Source organism: Neodiprion virginianus, chromosome 5 (genome assembly GCF_021901495.1).
Source record: "Neodiprion virginianus isolate iyNeoVirg1 chromosome 5, iyNeoVirg1.1, whole genome shotgun sequence".
NCBI classification, from domain to species: Eukaryota; Metazoa; Arthropoda; class Insecta; order Hymenoptera; family Diprionidae; genus Neodiprion; species Neodiprion virginianus.
In genome coordinates, this window is record NC_060881.1 from 8,219,277 (window position 1) to 8,235,921 (window position 16,645).

The 16,645-nt window shown below is 36.8% G+C and overlaps 4 protein-coding genes and 1 long non-coding RNA gene across 18 annotated transcripts in view; 3 read left to right on the forward strand and 2 right to left on the reverse strand.

Moving 5' to 3' along the window:
* Nucleotides 1-11,107, forward strand: part of LOC124305425 (nuclear protein localization protein 4 homolog) — a 16,694-nt gene extending 5,587 nt beyond the window's left edge. For 3 of the 6 annotated variants that reach the window (XM_046764856.1, XM_046764851.1, XM_046764852.1), the window contains exons 10-13: nt 6,946-7,097; nt 7,284-7,422; nt 7,597-7,910; nt 10,865-11,107. In XM_046764856.1, coding sequence (XP_046620812.1) covers nt 6,946-7,097; nt 7,284-7,422; nt 7,597-7,910; nt 10,865-10,877 — 618 coding nt within the window. In that variant the 3' untranslated portion in view covers nt 10,878-11,107. Of the gene's footprint in view, nt 1-6,945; nt 7,098-7,283; nt 7,423-7,596; nt 7,915-9,084; nt 9,121-10,864 lie in introns of those variants that run through there. The other 3 variants (XM_046764854.1, XM_046764855.1, XM_046764853.1) reach the window with 2 other exon arrangements.
* On the reverse strand, nt 8-6,372 carry LOC124305427 (uncharacterized). Of its 2 annotated transcripts, none has more exons than XM_046764858.1 (4): nt 5,945-6,372; nt 4,805-5,125; nt 4,122-4,271; nt 8-3,963 (listed from the first exon to the last, which is right to left on the reverse strand). In XM_046764858.1, the coding sequence occupies exons 2-4, from the start codon at nt 5,123-5,125 to the stop codon at nt 2,647-2,649; spliced, it is 1,788 nt and encodes a 595-aa protein (XP_046620814.1). In that variant the 5' UTR covers nt 5,945-6,372; the 3' UTR covers nt 8-2,646. The 2 variants fall into 2 exon arrangements, with proteins under 2 accessions (XP_046620814.1, XP_046620813.1); XM_046764857.1 differs by having other exon boundaries at nt 6,335-6,358.
* On the forward strand, nt 6,377-6,861 carry LOC124305431 (uncharacterized). Its single transcript, XR_006908379.1, has 2 exons — nt 6,377-6,612; nt 6,764-6,861. It is a non-coding gene; the product is annotated as an uncharacterized LOC124305431 (long non-coding RNA).
* Nucleotides 7,722-16,645, reverse strand: part of LOC124305429 (putative phosphatidate phosphatase) — a 41,008-nt gene continuing 32,084 nt past the window's right edge. Inside the window, exon 8 of one of the 4 annotated variants that reach the window (XM_046764865.1) lies at nt 7,722-8,071. In XM_046764865.1, coding sequence (XP_046620821.1) covers nt 7,865-8,071 — 207 coding nt within the window. In that variant the 3' untranslated portion in view covers nt 7,722-7,864. The other 3 variants (XM_046764866.1, XM_046764868.1, XM_046764867.1) reach the window with 3 other exon arrangements.
* LOC124305422 (E3 ubiquitin-protein ligase COP1-like) overlaps nt 12,902-16,645 on the forward strand; it is a 61,444-nt gene continuing 57,700 nt past the window's right edge. For 4 of the 5 annotated variants that reach the window (XM_046764843.1, XM_046764844.1, XM_046764842.1 and 1 more), the window contains exon 1: nt 12,902-13,594. The gene's annotated coding sequence lies outside the window, so the exon portion shown is untranslated. The remainder of the gene's footprint in view (nt 13,595-16,645) is intronic. The other variant, XM_046764845.1, reaches the window with a different exon arrangement.

Below are 16,645 nucleotides of genomic sequence, written 5' to 3' on the forward strand. Positions count from 1 at the left end.
TGCGGTATTAAGTTTCCGTCACGTACTTATTTTATTTTCGAACATTTTTTTTCGCGCACATATACATTGGATGGTTCACATGTTTTACAATGATGAGGTCGTCTAACATTAATTTTTATAATCACCGTTTATTCTCGTTAAAAAGTAAATCGCCAATTACAGCATCATTGAAATGCTCACAATCCTTCGGTTATACGACCTTCAACGATTTTAGTAACATGTCTTTGTGATATTAAGAATTTTCTTACCATGTAACTTAATTATTTCCAACGGTGATATTCGAATTCGTTTTACATTTAACTTTTTTTTTTTTACCATCGCATTTATACATATATTCTTTTGTATACATATATTTATTCATATTTCTGCTGCTGATAACAGTGGCTATATATTCAATTTCAACTACTATTTTGAATTTCTCAACTACTGCGAGCCATAAATCTCTAATCATTCGTTGCAAATTTAATTCACCACACACCGTCTTGTAACATCCAACACATTCAGACAGTCGTATGATTTGGAATAGTAGAGAAATTGAAAATTTGTTATCAATTTCGAAATTCTGGAAAGAGGGAATTTTTTGGAATAAATGATATACTGTTTTTACACCCTCTTACCTGAAGATCAAACATTCACATTTCAATTTCCTCTATAATTATGATCTGCTTTTATAATCCCTATGTGGCAAGTTTTACTTCTCCCATAACAAGCTCTTAATTATCTCTTTTCATATTCATTATCTTCCATAGTAGATTATAAATATACTTTTGTCGCAACAAGCTATTCGGTTTTTTTTAACTAATACAGTAATAAACCTAAATTTGAAAATATAAAACTAAAAGTTGGACCAAGTGAAGTACTTGCATTGTTAAGAATGGCAACAGTTTATAACTGGAAAATGGTCGATTAAATCTACAGCATGTCTTAGGTAACGATCGTTTACCTTGTACATATACAACTATTATTATTTTTACTAATTTGGTTCTTTGATTCATGTTACCACAATTAGACGAAGTGGTAAACGTACTATTTCCTATAAAATGTATAGTTGGCAGAGGAAATGTAAAAAAACAAACAATTTAATTAACTTTTATAGATACATATATGTATATGGGGGAAAATATATGATAATTTACAAAGTATAATCGTTTCCATCAAAGACAAAGGCAAGGATAAATCGACGGTATCCGATATCTGTAGTATAAGCTATATGCTACTGCTTTGTCACATTCAGAAAAGTATGTTTGTGGGTGTGTGTGTATATATATATATTTTTCATTCGTTATCTATGTACAGGTTGGCCACTGACTTCGCTCAAGTCAAAGTTAGTCGTTAGGTACGTCGAGCCTAAGTGATATATTTTTTTTCTAACACAACATTGAAAAGAGGAAGGAATTCGGAGTGGCCACCTTTTAATCGATATTCATAACGGTATTTATAATTTATCGTAATGCGGTACACGTGGTTATAGTCGTTATTAGCTAATTAACAAGAGTTAAAACTTTCAAGTTCAACATCAATTGAGGTTTCCAAAAAAGGCATTTTGCGACGACAACGAGGACGAGCAGATACTATAATATTTATAATAATAATAATAGTATTATAATACATAACGACGGGTTTTACACGACTATAGTAACATATTACATATTCGTAGCATTTCGATATACAGTATCAAGGAATGATTCGATTAATATATTCGCTTATATTCATTCGTTTTCGACCAGATATTACGAGAGACGTTTAATATTTTTCTATATACTATATTATAGTTAGGCCTTCTTGTACATTGTATATTGAGATCTAATTTTTTCAACACAATTTCGATTACAATGACGCTTCACTATTTGTAACACGGAACGAGAGGCGGGATATACTACCTTTGAGACTTAAAAACTAATGATGAAAATGAAACCTATCTGAAAAGAGTATATCATGTATACACGATACATGTGTATCATGTTCATTCTCACTGCGATATACAACAGTCACTTAATGAAGATACGTAGGTCCCTTTTCTAACCGCTTGGGATTAATTCCACACAAACTGTACGTTCATGTACGTTCTAATAACGAACTTGTCGGATCTCGGCCAAAAATTAGCCCTCATCTAAAAATATATCATTGTCCGCTTATAACATAGATTCCATTTATAGACTAACTCCCAATTGTAAGACGCAAGGAGTTCCATAATTCTGTCGTTTACTGACGTTTGCAGACAGATTCAAATCTAGATAAAATATTTCGATAGCCAAAATAAATGACGAACTTCTTCTAAAAGAAAAATCCCGTATTCATATATAGCTAGCTACTTGTATTGATATTACGATCAATTTTCGAGGTACATATGTATCGATCCTTTGTAGATCATAGAACCTTGTTAAATCCCAATCAATAGCAAAATATGGATTTTTATTTGAATGCGACCACGTTCAAAAAATAGATTCAACTTCTTTAGATTCTATTGTTATATATAGTAATTAAGTTGTGACTTAACGTACAGAGCACCAGAGGCGCATACGACAAAACATCATTTATAGCGATGCAACATTTACAATCGTACCTATAGAATTTTCTAGCCGTTTCCCTAATTTCTCTTTCTATCACGAAAATATAGACTTTGATATCGGCGCATCAACATAATCATTACAGTTTACCAGATTTAGTAATCAGAATAGTTTTCGTCGGTTTACCAGTCTGATCACCGTAGGTTGAAATTTTTTCCACTAAATCCAAACCCTCTACTACATGGCCAAATATCCCAGTGAACCCCCTCATTTCCTGTAATATTATACGAAATTGGGAACCAACCATCCCCAAGTTATCGTGTCGTTTTTGCGTTCTTCTCATACCTACAGCACCTCTTACTGCTGGAAACTTTGTATCGTCGGGCATGAAAAATCCATCTTCGAATATACTTCTACCTCCGCGTCCATTGTTTAGTTCAAAATCTCCGGTTATCACCGACTCTCCTTCCCAGCATTGAAATATCGTACAGCCCTTGTATCCGACCCCTATCTCACCTGTTGCAAGCACGCTGAAATTCTTTGCCATCTTTGGCGCTGCATCCGGTCTAACTTCTATCACAATTCTACCTTGTGGAGCTCCGTTAACATCGATATTGAAATAGTAAAGGGGATATGGATTAGGGGGGCCTCTCATCGTCGTTGGTATGGTGCCTGGCGGTGGTTGAGGAGGTGAATGAACTGCAACCAAAGCACCGCTGCTGGTGCCAACCTCGGTAATAAACGCGGACTGTTGTTGGGGATGGAGTATCGTATTCGGTTGTGCCGGTGGTGGTTGTGTCACGGATGGCGACCCAGTGGGTACTAGTATTTGCGATGGAGGTGGAGGGCCTTGATGAACGTGCAATGGAGGAGGAGGAGGTTGTGCTGGTATCATGTTAGGATGAAATTCAATGGACCCATTTTGCACGTGCTGTTTGTTGGCCATGTGCCTCGAGTATAGTTGAGACATACAGTAGTTTGCCAGGAACAATATCGGGTTTTGGGAAGCTGCTAGGTGACCGTGTAGTCTGCTGCTTCCACCCGGAGGTTGCGGTATGGCGGGTTCACCCATGTTTATGCTAGCCAAGGCTTGTTTCAACAGGGTAAAGTCGAATACTACACCTGAATTACCGATTAAATCGTCAAGTTGACATTGCACTGTAGCCTCTTGATACTTGGCTTGCAACCTTTGTTTCTTTAAAATTAGTTGGGTATGCAAGTTGTAAATGTCACCGGGGTTTTCAATCATCTGCAGACTCGCCTTGGCCTCTCCCAGCGTTTCTCGTGCCTCTGTTATTTCTGGATAGTAGCTCCACCCATTTTGCAAATCTGTCTCTACTCGTGTCTTCAGCGTAACGCAGGCCTCTAACACTTTTATTAAGAACTCTCGCTGCTGCATAACCAGTCTCTGAATCTCCGTCGATAGTTTTCGAATTGCTACCAATTCGTGTTGAACCTGTTTATTTAATTTTACTTTATTCCCTAGTTCTATGTCTTATGCTAAAATCAGGGGCAGAACATGTCACTTCATTCAACTTTGTAAGGGTACAAAAGCTTGTTTTTCAGGAATTTTTAAAAGATCTCACTTTTTTAATCAAGTCATCTGGTACTTACGTCGGTTATGAGTTGATCTTTGGCATCTGTATGTGATTTAATTTGGTGACCAGGATGTTCCTGCGGTGTGGCGCAGGCTCGACAGAGCGCCAAACAGCAAGTTGCACACCATAATGCCAATGGCATACCATGTGTGTGGCAGTTCTCACTCTGAAAGTATTGAAAAAATTTAGCTCTGTAAAACAGGCTCAAGCCTTGTTGTCTGCTTTTCTAACAGCCTGTACATTTGAAAATATGTACACATGCCCGCTCTCGCATCATTGCGTATATGTGTACACGGTATGTCAAGTTGAGTGAGAACAACAATGATGACATTACATCATGATCTGATTAATAAAAAATCCTTCCATAGTAAGGCTTCACCCTTCAGCCAGCACATCACTTAACCACTTGCTTACCTAGCATTCTCAACTTAGGGAAGATAATTCAATGATGCATTCCTTTATAAAGCTTTTTTCCCATTAAAAGAGTGGTTTCTGAAATTGACTTGTTTCTTTTCTCAATATGTGGCATACTCTGATTCTTCGAGAACACTACTTCCGACATTTTCCAATATTCTGTATTCAACTCTCAACAAAGCTTCCTCGACATATTCATTTGAGAATTTAAGATTAACATGACAAATGTTAACAATAAGTAGGATGTTTGAATGATATTGACTTGTTCTCATCGTTATTGGATACCTTTCTTTCCTTATCGGTGGGTTTGTTAGCTGTGATGTTGTTAGAGTTGATTTTAAGGTGCGAAAAGTTATTGGCGAGGGCGAGTAGAGAGGAATGTGTGGGTAGAGCATCGGGTCCTTGATGTCCAAGTTCAGTTGACTTCCAGCAATGGGCACAAACTAGTTGTCGCCCCTTAACCAGATTGTTTTCTATACATCGTAAGCAGAAGTGATGCTTGCAGCTCAGGTACTTTGGGCATTGTTCCGTGTCGTTAAATTTCTGCTTGCAATAACTACACAGCGTCAGCTCCTCTAGATCTGTTAGTACGCTCGGATCCAGCATCTGTACATGTAAATAAATAACAGCCAATCGTGTGTTTATTTCGTTTTCAATTCATTAATTTTCTGCAAAGCGATCGTGCGACTATTCCTTTCGCGTAACCGAGAGTGTGACAAAAAGTGTGTGCGATTACATTTAGTGTAAGAAAATGAAGAGACAGCCAAGTGATGATAATGGAATTACATCCATATCATCATTATTTTCTCTCTCTTACAAGTACATATGAAGGAAATAACGAGTGTGACGAAATTCGCACTGGGTTTATCGTTGGGTGGGGGGGGGGAGGCATCGAAAAAAACAATTGCCGATCATTTTTCTGTAAGACGAAAAATGACATATTGCAGGACAGCGCGCGTGCGCACGAAATCCCGCCAAAACATGGGGGGTGGGGTGGTGGGAGGAGCCAGGACACGTATTGAATACAGGCACTCAGGTTCCATACTTCGTAAAGGCGAGACTGTGGTTTTGACGAGAATGAATGCAACGTGGATTGAGAATTTATTTAGGGGGTTAGTCGTAGGCCGCTCAGGATTCGCAAACGATTGGGGAGAGATAGCGAGCTGAAGCAATCAATTGTTAACGGGCTGATCAGCAGTGATTGGAGGAAATCCGATTGGCGGAACATAAGTTATATGTATACAATGTAGGGTATAAATGCAATCACACACAGTGGAAGAAACTGGAAGAAACTCCCCTCTTCATCAACAATACATAAGACGAGACCGAGAAATGCTCGGTACTTCGGTCGCTTAGCCACAATAGATAGATAATGTTAACATTCGATGTTGATAATTATTTTTAGGATACAAAATAGGATCGTACCGTGTGTATGCGTTTGCGAGGACAACCCGTATAGTATATCAGTGGCTTATTGACTACGTGAAATTATTGTTTTATTAAAATTATTAATAATGTCGTATACGTTATATTATATGTAACGTAGTAGTTTTTCGGACGCTCTTTTCGTGTATGTATTCCGTATGCATACATACATGTATATATTATGTACATATATAAATTTACATCGAGATTAAATGTCGCGCGGTTTAATCGTTGGCGTTTTGTACTGTACACGGGTATATTTTACGGTTATCGAACGTTATTATATGCAGCATTACGACGGCTCGCCGGTACGCGGCGTATTATTATTTTAATCTTAACTTGTGCTGCAAACGTTTTGCCACATCATGATGTTTGATTCACTAAACTAACCACTAGCATGGCGGCGAGGGACCGACCGACCAACCGACCGACCGACACACACCACAGCGCGCGCTACGATCTGTTGCTCTACGTTCCTCCCGTCCTCTCTTTACCCCCCCCCCCCCCCCCCCCCCGCCCCATCGCCGTTCGGCGATTTACTCCCGCTGTTTCCTGTTTCCACCGATGGCCGCGCGCTGACCATTTTCAAAGCCTCCTAGATCCGCCTTAAACCTCGACTTTCGCTCGTGCGACGGCGTATATTGAAACAAAAAATCAATCATAGCGCTGTACGTACACTGATCGAAACATCTGTTTTTACGTCACGTCATTCACTCGTCATTTCACATATTAATGTTTCATGCGTTTAAAGTGATCACGTGTTATAAGCAATTCTTATCGCTCGCTAATTATTCTACGTGAATTTTCCCTCTATTCCAGCTCAGTGTTGTTTTAACACCTGTTAGTTATTGTTCGCTAAATACGATGCACTCGGCAGTCTTTTGAACTTCAACTTCTATGGCTTCGGCGGGAATTTGTGAATCTTCTTGCAATATTTTCATTAATTGCTAACAATCGAACGCATTCCAATTTACCTAATTTTTCGTCTTTTGTTTACTCAGGAAAAAGATAGTTACGGCAACGAAGTATCCAGATTAGCCAGACCTCTGCCAGTTGAGTACCTGCTGGTCGATGTTCCAGCTTCGACACCGCTTACTCCACAGTTTACTTTTCACGTAAACGAGGACAACACGCCGTTTCCAGTTGAAAATAGGTAAAAAAAATTAATGTGAAAGATAATTGTTTTTTACCGACAAGCAGCATTGACTGGTTTTTTGTACAACTGATCTCTGAAAATCATTTTTGTTATTTATTAGTCCATATATATTCATTTATTTTTACTATGTTACAAATTGATTTTGATTCAATCTTAGTAATCTATAATCGTACTTTATTCCAGGCTAGTCGATGGACAGCTACAAGAATTCAGTTCTCTTTGTACGTACATGCAGCAGTTTGCGTCGAACCAATTCTTTGAGGCAATATCTGATTTTCATCTACTTCTCTTTATTGCCACAATGGACATGCTGCCAATGAAGGTATTATAGACTGTCCTAAGTTTTGCATGCTTAGACATAAAAAAAGAAATGGGAAATTAAGTAGAAATTCCAAGTAATACTGTAGTAAAGATGGATTGATCAATCTATTTTCATTAATACCTTGGATTGTAATGTTAAACAAGTACCTAATGTAATTTATCCCAATTCTACCAGGATTACATGGTACCACTGTTGACGGCGATACGATCAGGGAATCGAGAACAAGCTTTGGAATGGGCACATTCTGAACACTGGGCAACTGTAGAGCAGCTGATATCAGCAACAGCTGCGACGACTCCACATGCATCGCAAGGAATAACGCTTAGCAACAATCCTGGAGCATCCATGTCTGCAGTAGGAGTAGGTACTAGTGCTGGTACCGGAGCAGCAGTTAATCCAGTTCCTGAGCAACCTCTGTGGACATGTCGTCATTGCACATTTATTAATCCTGCCGATCTTGCGACATGTGACATGTGCAGCTTACCAAGGTAGTTGAGTATTTAAAAATAGTATACTGTGTTACAGATGCGGCAAGTGGACAATTTTTGACGACTGTGAAGTTTACAGCATGAGCTAAGGCGAGCGCTGTAAACACATGAGTCTGATATTGCCCATCCGCACATGTGACACACGCTATTATTTCCAACATCTGTGAAGGAAAGTCTGAGTTGCTAACAATTTGAAACAAACAAATGTAATATAGTAGTTCAAAAGAAGTAGATCAAGAGCAATTAAGAAAAATCTAACCTCAATGCGCCAACTTCAGGTTCAACTGAGCCCAATGACGTCACTGGCGGTTCGTAAAGTTCGTGCGTAAAATTAAGTTGTGGGAAAGTGCGCTATAAAAAATCCCCCATAGTGTGTAAAATTGAGAATTTCAGTTGAGCGCATACGCCAACATCGTTTTAGCGCATTGTTTAGAAATGGGGCTCTTTCACTGAACCCTACTAATACTGAAACACTTACTGATGACGCTGATTCGAGCTGAGAGAGATAGCTACCAGCAATGGCTGATAGTACGTTCGACTCTCCGTACAATCCAGTTCAAAAAGTTATTACGTTGTGTAAAAACAATAATTCGTGTACTTACAGGTAATACGTGATATTGCTGTCTCGATGCCATACGTTATTGTATCCGTGGACATTTCACGCATGTACCAATTTTTAATTTTCAGTTTTATACTGATCTTTCGCACTGAACTTAATCGTATCACTCTGAACTGGTGAATGTGTGTTGAGAAATGAAATTTTTATAGACATTATACTAACTTGGATGTGCGCATGCGCAATGTAGTAAAATAGAAAGAAAGATAGGCAAAGTATAGCGGGTATGCGTTCTAGTATTCCAGTATTACTAGACTTCAGTGGACATTTTACGCACGTTCCATAGGCTTAAAAAATCTAACTTTCCAAGCATGTGTTGGAAAAAAGAATTCAAATCAACTTAGGTACAATAAATAAAATGACGATAATAATAATGAGAATAATAATATGGACAAATACTCAATTCAATTGCTATTTTTCATTTATCAAGTCTCACAACTCTCATTGTACATACATACAACGTTTATTTGCAATTCACTCTAGTTTGCATTTATGCTATGCATGATATTCTTTAATTAACTTTGTGTCCACTAATTTTCTTATTCTTTATTTCTACAGGTTTTGATGCACGCTGATCCCTGAATAAATCTAACGGTATTTGCCCTTTATTTTCTTTTTTTTTTTTAAACGATTATTTCGACCTTATTTATGAATGAATAAACTGAATGCTTATGAAATTTCAATGTTATTAATACTCAATTATCAATTGAATTTGTGTCACGCATGCTATTTAATTTTCATTATTACTAGTATATACATACACGCGCACAAGCGATTGAGTACATAGCTTATTAGGTACGTAGATTATATAAATCCCTTATTATTCCGAGTACTAGTTGACCCTGCATATAAGTGGACTCCTAACTCTAAAGTTGGGTTTGAAACATTTTTTTTAGAAACTGCATATAAGTCGAATTTTACCAACAAATTGTCATTTCTATTTTTAGTGACTTGTAATATTGAATTTTATAAGGAACACTTGTATAAATTTTAATATCGACAGATATCAACTCAGGTACTTGTATTTTAAACATCGGAATATTAGGGAATGATATCTGTGTCATTGTCCTCTTTACTCTCTTCACTTCAACTATCATTTCCTTCTACAGCACTTCATCTTCCCAGAAGATATCATCTCAAGTCCCAACCAACATGTTACTGATGCAACATTTTCTAAATCCTCGTACGATGCTTTCAAAATGATGTGGCAAGTGTTGAGCCATGATTGTGCTTAGTCTCCATGACAAATCATTTCTCCTCATCATCCGTCTACCCAAACTACCTTTAGGTTGAGTATGAGGAACATTCATAGCTTTTGCAGTTTCCAAAGGTTTTAATGGTATTATTTGGCGAGTTATCGCAAAGCCTTGACTTCGTTTGTCGTGAATATAATTAGAAATTGGTTTGTCGATATCTGGATATTTTCCAGATTTAGGCAGTCTAAAGTTCCGCCGTGTAGCACACGGACTTTATCATTTTTATCTCATTTGCCACCAGTTACGTACAATTTTTTTTTCTACGACACCGTATTTATCTGCAGTTTTATAATTGTTAGGTCTTTAGACTTACTGCACAGCAGTGAGCTTAAAATTTACGTCATAACTGTTTCGAATCTTTTTTGTCACTCGATTTCTCTCTGAACCCCTGGATTCCCCTCTGTCAGTACTTTGACCAAAAAACAAACAACGTAGTTTCTAATTTGTTTACACGGTAAACAAAACAATTGCTGTTCGAAAAATTTGAAAATGGAGTTTTCAATATCTCGAAGATTATGAGCGCATCCGTATTGTGAGAACATCAATTTCACGTAGATAAAAAAAGTTTGCTCAGTTGGTAAGGCAAATCTTCTATGTTAATCCGCGTTTAATTAAATCCTACGTAAAAGTGGAGGACGAAGAATTTGCGAGTAATGTCCGTTACCGAAAAACTTGACTTGTACTCGAAATAATACGGTATTTCTAAATTTCACATTCCAATTCGAGAATGTAATTATTTTTCATGTTTGGCGTTTGTCTTGTATGTACGTACTTGGGTAGCTATAAATAGTGCTTTTTATTGCTAATAATTCTTTGAAACATTGTCATGCACTATGAATTGGACTCAACGGAGTCTAAATACATGTAATCCGTACTACTTTGTTTTTTGTCATAAATATGCTAATTTAGTTGCATTTATCTAGCTTTTTCTATTGACAACTAACAGCTACTTAAATATATTTTTAAGTACTGATGTCAAAGACAATTCACAAAATTTGATTAATGACATTAATCAACTTGATTCATTGCGTCATTGCTGTATGAATTTAATCAAGTAAACACGCATGTAATATTGATTTTAGAATGCTGATGTAAGAGATGATGGAGGTGAGATCGAGTGAACGAAATAGAATTGCAAGATTCAGTATACCCAGTGATGTTTGTGTAAGATTAATTATAAGAATTAACATAACTTTCAATATATAAATTATGAATTAAGGATTTAAAAAATAATAACAAGTGGTAACTGTGATACAAAACCAGATAAATAACTCAAGGGATAACAGCATAGCAGTGTTCAATAAATTGGCTACTCAAGACGTTTCGATGGCCGTATTTTCTGATTTTTAAAAAACCTTTTTACTACTGTTTACCGGTATCTCAAATATCGATTCGGTTCATTTTGTCACTATTGAGTAAGCTGTGAGAAACTATAGATGAAAGAAAAGGAAGATATTTTCTTGTTTTGAATTCAAAGTCCTTCACCAATATACTTTCTACTTTGAGATGTTAATCAAAGTTCTTTGTATGAAAACTGAAAAAACTTAATGATAGAAAAATATGTATACATACATATAATTTGTAGAATGTTTTATTTAACTACACTACGTATTTATCCGAACATTAACTGGTACAGTGGTTTACTTCACTGCTCTTCAGCCGAAGATGGAATATTTCTTCGAGATTTCATTCCGCGATGAAATCGTATTCAGGGGAACTACCAAGATGAGCCGCCGTCATTTCACTTGGGACTACGTCGACGTCCTGTTTTACGGGTCTCTTTTTTTCTAAAACTATTGAAAATAACGTGCCTGGTAGATTGTTCGATTTATGTTTTAAAAACATTTAATTGGCCAGAAATAGGAATTTGCGATAAAAGTTCTAAGCCCGATCATAAGATTTAACATATGCAGAGTTTTTTTTAGAAATTTGCGTTATTTGCTTTTCCGCCAATGAGTGTGCACAGAATTATTTTATAACTATGTTCAGAAACTCATCTTATTCGTTTTTTCTCAGTGAATATTGATGTTGAATGAAGATGTATAAAAACTGCTTATGGACTTTAGGGTGCGGGTAAGGGGCGCTGAAAAGCGGGGGAGAAAATGGCAGTATTCTACTATGCCGACTCGATTTTACATCGGGATCCCATAAGATCCGCTCGTAAGTACAAGGTAGTAGCTCTCAAATCCGCCCAGACCCGAAAAACCATTACGAAAAATAACCCGGGACTATATTACATATTTTCAATCAACGCTATACGGTTCTGTAGGGTGACCCAGCATCGAGTGACCAAACTGGTAGGGGTTATAAAGGCGGTCAAGCTCAATAGTTTAACCTGAAGAACGTGTCTCCGAAGTCGTGTTCGCGAGATACGACCGGTATAAAAAAATCCCGCTAAGCGGTGGTATTTGGGCAACCGAGTACACAGAACGCAGCGGTGGGCGGTCTAAATTCAACGTCAAGAGTGTTTTCCTTCGAAATTCGTAAATTCGGAAGCGTTATGTTTCGCATCAGTAGTCGAGTGCGCAATAATAAGATCGATATCGGCTGCCTGCTGTGTACTTAGTTGCCAGCATGCCAGGACTTAGTGCACTCGGTTGCCTATATGCCGGCGCTTAGTGTACTCGGTTGCCTATTATAACAGCGCTTAGCGAGATTTTTTTTACCCGGTCGTATTTCGCGAACGTGACTTCGGAGACCACATGTTCTCTGGGATAATTTACTTCGCTCAACTGCCTCCAACTCTTGTACCACAGGCCCTGATTCTGACTTACTTTTCACTCGTGAAAGCGGCCAGCAGCGCTATCTAGACCAATCAGAAATCAGCTTTAAACGGAAAATCTTTCTTCTATCTCTCTTGCACTATATAACTGCGTTTAGTATTTTCACGTGATTCCTCGATCACCTCGAAACGCGCGCTAGAAGAGAGTTGAATGTCTCGAGACGCATCGCGAGGAGAGAAAAAAAGCGTTGCGTTTCGAGGTAATCGAGGAATCTGACGTAATTACCGAACGCACGAATAGTCTTCATGCGTTTGTGCTTTTTGATGGCGAATTTTATCATCACGGTGATGTTTCGGAACGCAACATTTGACAATCACGAGGTTGAAGTTGGTAACGTTATCGTAACGAAACATTATGGAAAAAATCACTATTTTCTTAATTTAAATTTAAGGAGCTAAGACTTTGAAATACGAATGTGTTCTGTTTTATTAGGCTTTACCGAATTTCAGACAATTTCAAAATCGCGAAATAATAGATTTTCCTCGTCATGAATCCCTACGATAACGTTACTAACTTCAATGTAATTGACAATCGCATATTCATGATCGACCTGCGTGTGAGAGGTTAAGATTTTGAGATTGTAAATTTACGTAATACGTCATGTGCAAGTCTTCCCGCAGCAGCAACAATGCGCGGGTCGTGTAAAACCCCTAACACACATTGCATCGTGGGTTTCTCTGTTATTTGTGTAAACAATTTCTGCGATTTCTGCGAGCATGACATATATGCCGTATCATTGTTACTCGCTACCCAGTAACTCGTAACATACTTCAAACTCGTTGCGAAGCAGATTTCAAAGATCAGAACAGATCAGAAAGAAATGTTGATATGTCGCGAGTGTGTGCTAGCGGTGATTATTATAAATACGTGCAACTGTTCCTTAATTAGATGAATAATTTAATAAATAAGGTCATTAACTTGGAGTTAAACCACGTCGGAAGATTATGAACGCATTTCATCGAAGAGCGAGGTTCTTTTGAGGTGTGCAACACGTGACTGAGGTCGCCAACGGTTTGAGGTTATGTCAAGGTAAGATCGTAAACGTCAACTAACCGCTATTTCGCTGATTCTCCTCTGTCGAAACATATGCCACATATTTCCTCATTCTATTCCTCGTATTCAAATGTTGCGTCAGTATTTGCGTCTATTTATTTATCCACGGAACAAGTACTTCCGCACTACTTTATCAATCAATCACAGCTAAGTTTTATGTCTGATGTCACGAAAACTTTACCTTACACAGCGGGCAACTTGACGTAATCTTTATGCAAACTTACCTTAGCCTTTATCAAAACTGTAATGTATCCGAATTGACGAGGTATGGTCAAATTTTTAACTGTAATTTGCTGAAAAATTCTTCCCCACAAAGTTCATGTCAATATTAAACCGTGAAGGGGTGATTTATGGTAAAACGGTGCATAGGAAATTTAGCAAGGAAAGTCCCAAGTTTTTAAATGGATATTCGAACAGTAGTTTTTTTCCAGATTATGTGACCACCAGGAAGGCAAAGAGAAAAAACCAAAACCTCGGTGCTTTCTACTTGTTTAAGAAGTACATGTAATTTATTAGCAAACAACTTGGTCACTTTTATAAATACTAACATGAAGTGAGTTGTGAGAAGTGTCGGTTGAGCATAAAATTAGTACGTTAGTCGTGCGATCTATTCACAAGTCCGTTGGTAAGGTGCCATATCTTGATGCATAATTTCTCAAAGGACTTGATTCGCCCTGAAAGTTAAATCAATCGGTCAACAAGTTTCAAACATGAAATCAGCCATTGGTCAAATATTAAATTTTAATAGCTCGGTTACAGTGGCATGAATTTTGAAGTTCAGTTCAATTCGTACAGTTGGGGTTCAACTTGCATTCAAGATATCATTTATATCAATCAACCCGTAACCTATGATGATGCTGGTCCGCTAGACTGCTTTCAAAGCATTATCATCACACGTCGACTAGTGATCCTTTTTTTATTACAAGCAGGCCTTGAAAGAACTAATATTATGTAAGATTATTCACAGGTCTTGCAACTAAAGACTTGAGAGTTTTTCCAATTCGCAATTATATCCAACAGACCAGCATCTTGCTAAAAGCTGAAACTTCAAAGTGTCATGGGGTGAGGGTTGAAAATTTTAATTCCTACAAATTGGTCAGCTTGAGAATTTCAATTGTCAACACCGTTTAATTCAGCTTTAACTATTTCTACATCGCGTCTCCAGTCGCCTCAGTATCGTAATCTATTTGTTTCAATCTCTGCTGAAAAAGGGATAAACAACAAAGTGTTAATCGATGTTACTGGTGAAAAGAATTAGTAATTCAATCACATGGAAGTTAGTAACATAATCGTAAAGATTCATGCTGAGGAAAAACCGTTATATAGAGAATTTGGAATTATTTGAAATTCAGTGAACCGTAATACAACAAAATGCACTCATATTTCGAAATATTAGTTCCTTTAAAATCATTGTAAAACTAAGAAAATAGTGACTTTTTCCCCAATATTTCTTTACGATAACGTTACTAACGTGAACCTCGTGTAATTCACCAAAGTAGAAGAAAACAGAAATGCACAATCATACTGCGTCGACATGTAATTTTTTCTCTCATTCACAAACATATTGTGACAATTCACAAACCGATGAAACAAGAAGCCAAAACATAAAAATATTCTCTCTCATTACCCACCGTTGTACACTCGCATTCGTATCTTGTAGTTACGCAGCTTTTTAAGAAGTCAAAAATTTTCTCTTGAACTTGGAAATAGTAGAAACAAGTACTCCAAACAGGAATACAGAATAATAATTATTATTTATAGCCCAATAGGATTGTATACAGTTTAACGTGAAGTAGAGGTATATCATGCATTTGCACATATAACGGTTGACTCATACCGACAGAAACAAATTGTAAATATAACTTACAAATATTAAGTGCAAAGCTTACAGCACTTTAGAAACAAACGATTATAAATTTCAGGAGAGAGTCTCATTAAACTCGGTTCAGAGGGTCGCAAAACAGTTGGTGGCGTCTTAAGTAACAGTCTTTTAAATCTACACGATTATCGTTATATGCTCTTTCTATATTTTCACCTTTTATTTATTGCAAGAGTAAGATCTTACAGTCAAAAATTACCCTCTTTTTGTTTGGTTCCACGAAACCTGATTGAGCTTAACGCCAACGCCTCTCTTTAATGCTTTTACCAAAAACAATTCATCACTTATAACTTAACTGTAACTGGTTTTTTTTTTCTTCAACTTGCATTGTAACGCATGCTTTTCTACGATTTAGTGTTCTCACGTAATTTGCTTAATTAGAATCTAGTCATCCCTTACCTACATTCATTACAGTCAGGAAAATTTAAGCATGTTTCTTTCATAGTTTTTTTACTTTGTTAATGGCCACAAATATTGTGCCAAAAAAATTTTCCGATTTTCTTTCAGCCACTCAGGTTTCGAATATAACAACAAATAAATCATAGTATAGCTGGATAGTTATTTTATATAATATACGCATATGTAAATGTATATATATTTTGTTTGTTTTCTTCCAAATTTTCATAAAATAAATAATTACGCCTAACATGTTTACGTCTCTGATATAACATCTCAATTGCATACATACAAATATAAATATCAAACTATCGTAATAATTAACATTCGAATAAATTTGTCGTAATGATAATAGTAATATTATTTTTTTTTTCAAGAAAACCAAACATTCGGTATTCTCGCGTGTTTGTTTGTTTGTTTGTTTGTTATTACAAAATCGTCACTGTACGATAGTCTTTCTCCATGCAGCCAAAATAATTATACAGAGAGAATTTACACAAAACGACTTTCCATTTTTCATGCATTTCCTTCAGCAGTGTGTAATTAATAAATTACAATTTAATCAGCTTATATTTTTTAATTGGTTCATTTTCTTTCTTTTTTTTTTTGATCGAATCTTTTCAATTTCAATACTGTGTTAAGCTATACCGATAAAACCAATGAAATCTGAACATTACGTACTTTGGCTTAATATCCTATAGCTTGACAAAATATATCATAAATAGTGTCGCTGCATCTAATATAAATATCCA

Coding starts and splice junctions, on each gene's coding strand:
- LOC124305427 (XM_046764857.1), bottom strand. Junction 4,272..4,804: donor CCACCGATAAGGAAAGAAAG/GTATCCAATAAC, acceptor CAATACTTTCAG/AGTGAGAACTGCCACACACA. Junction 3,964..4,121: donor AAGATCAACTCATAACCGAC/GTAAGTACCAGA, acceptor TTAAATAAACAG/GTTCAACACGAATTGGTAGC.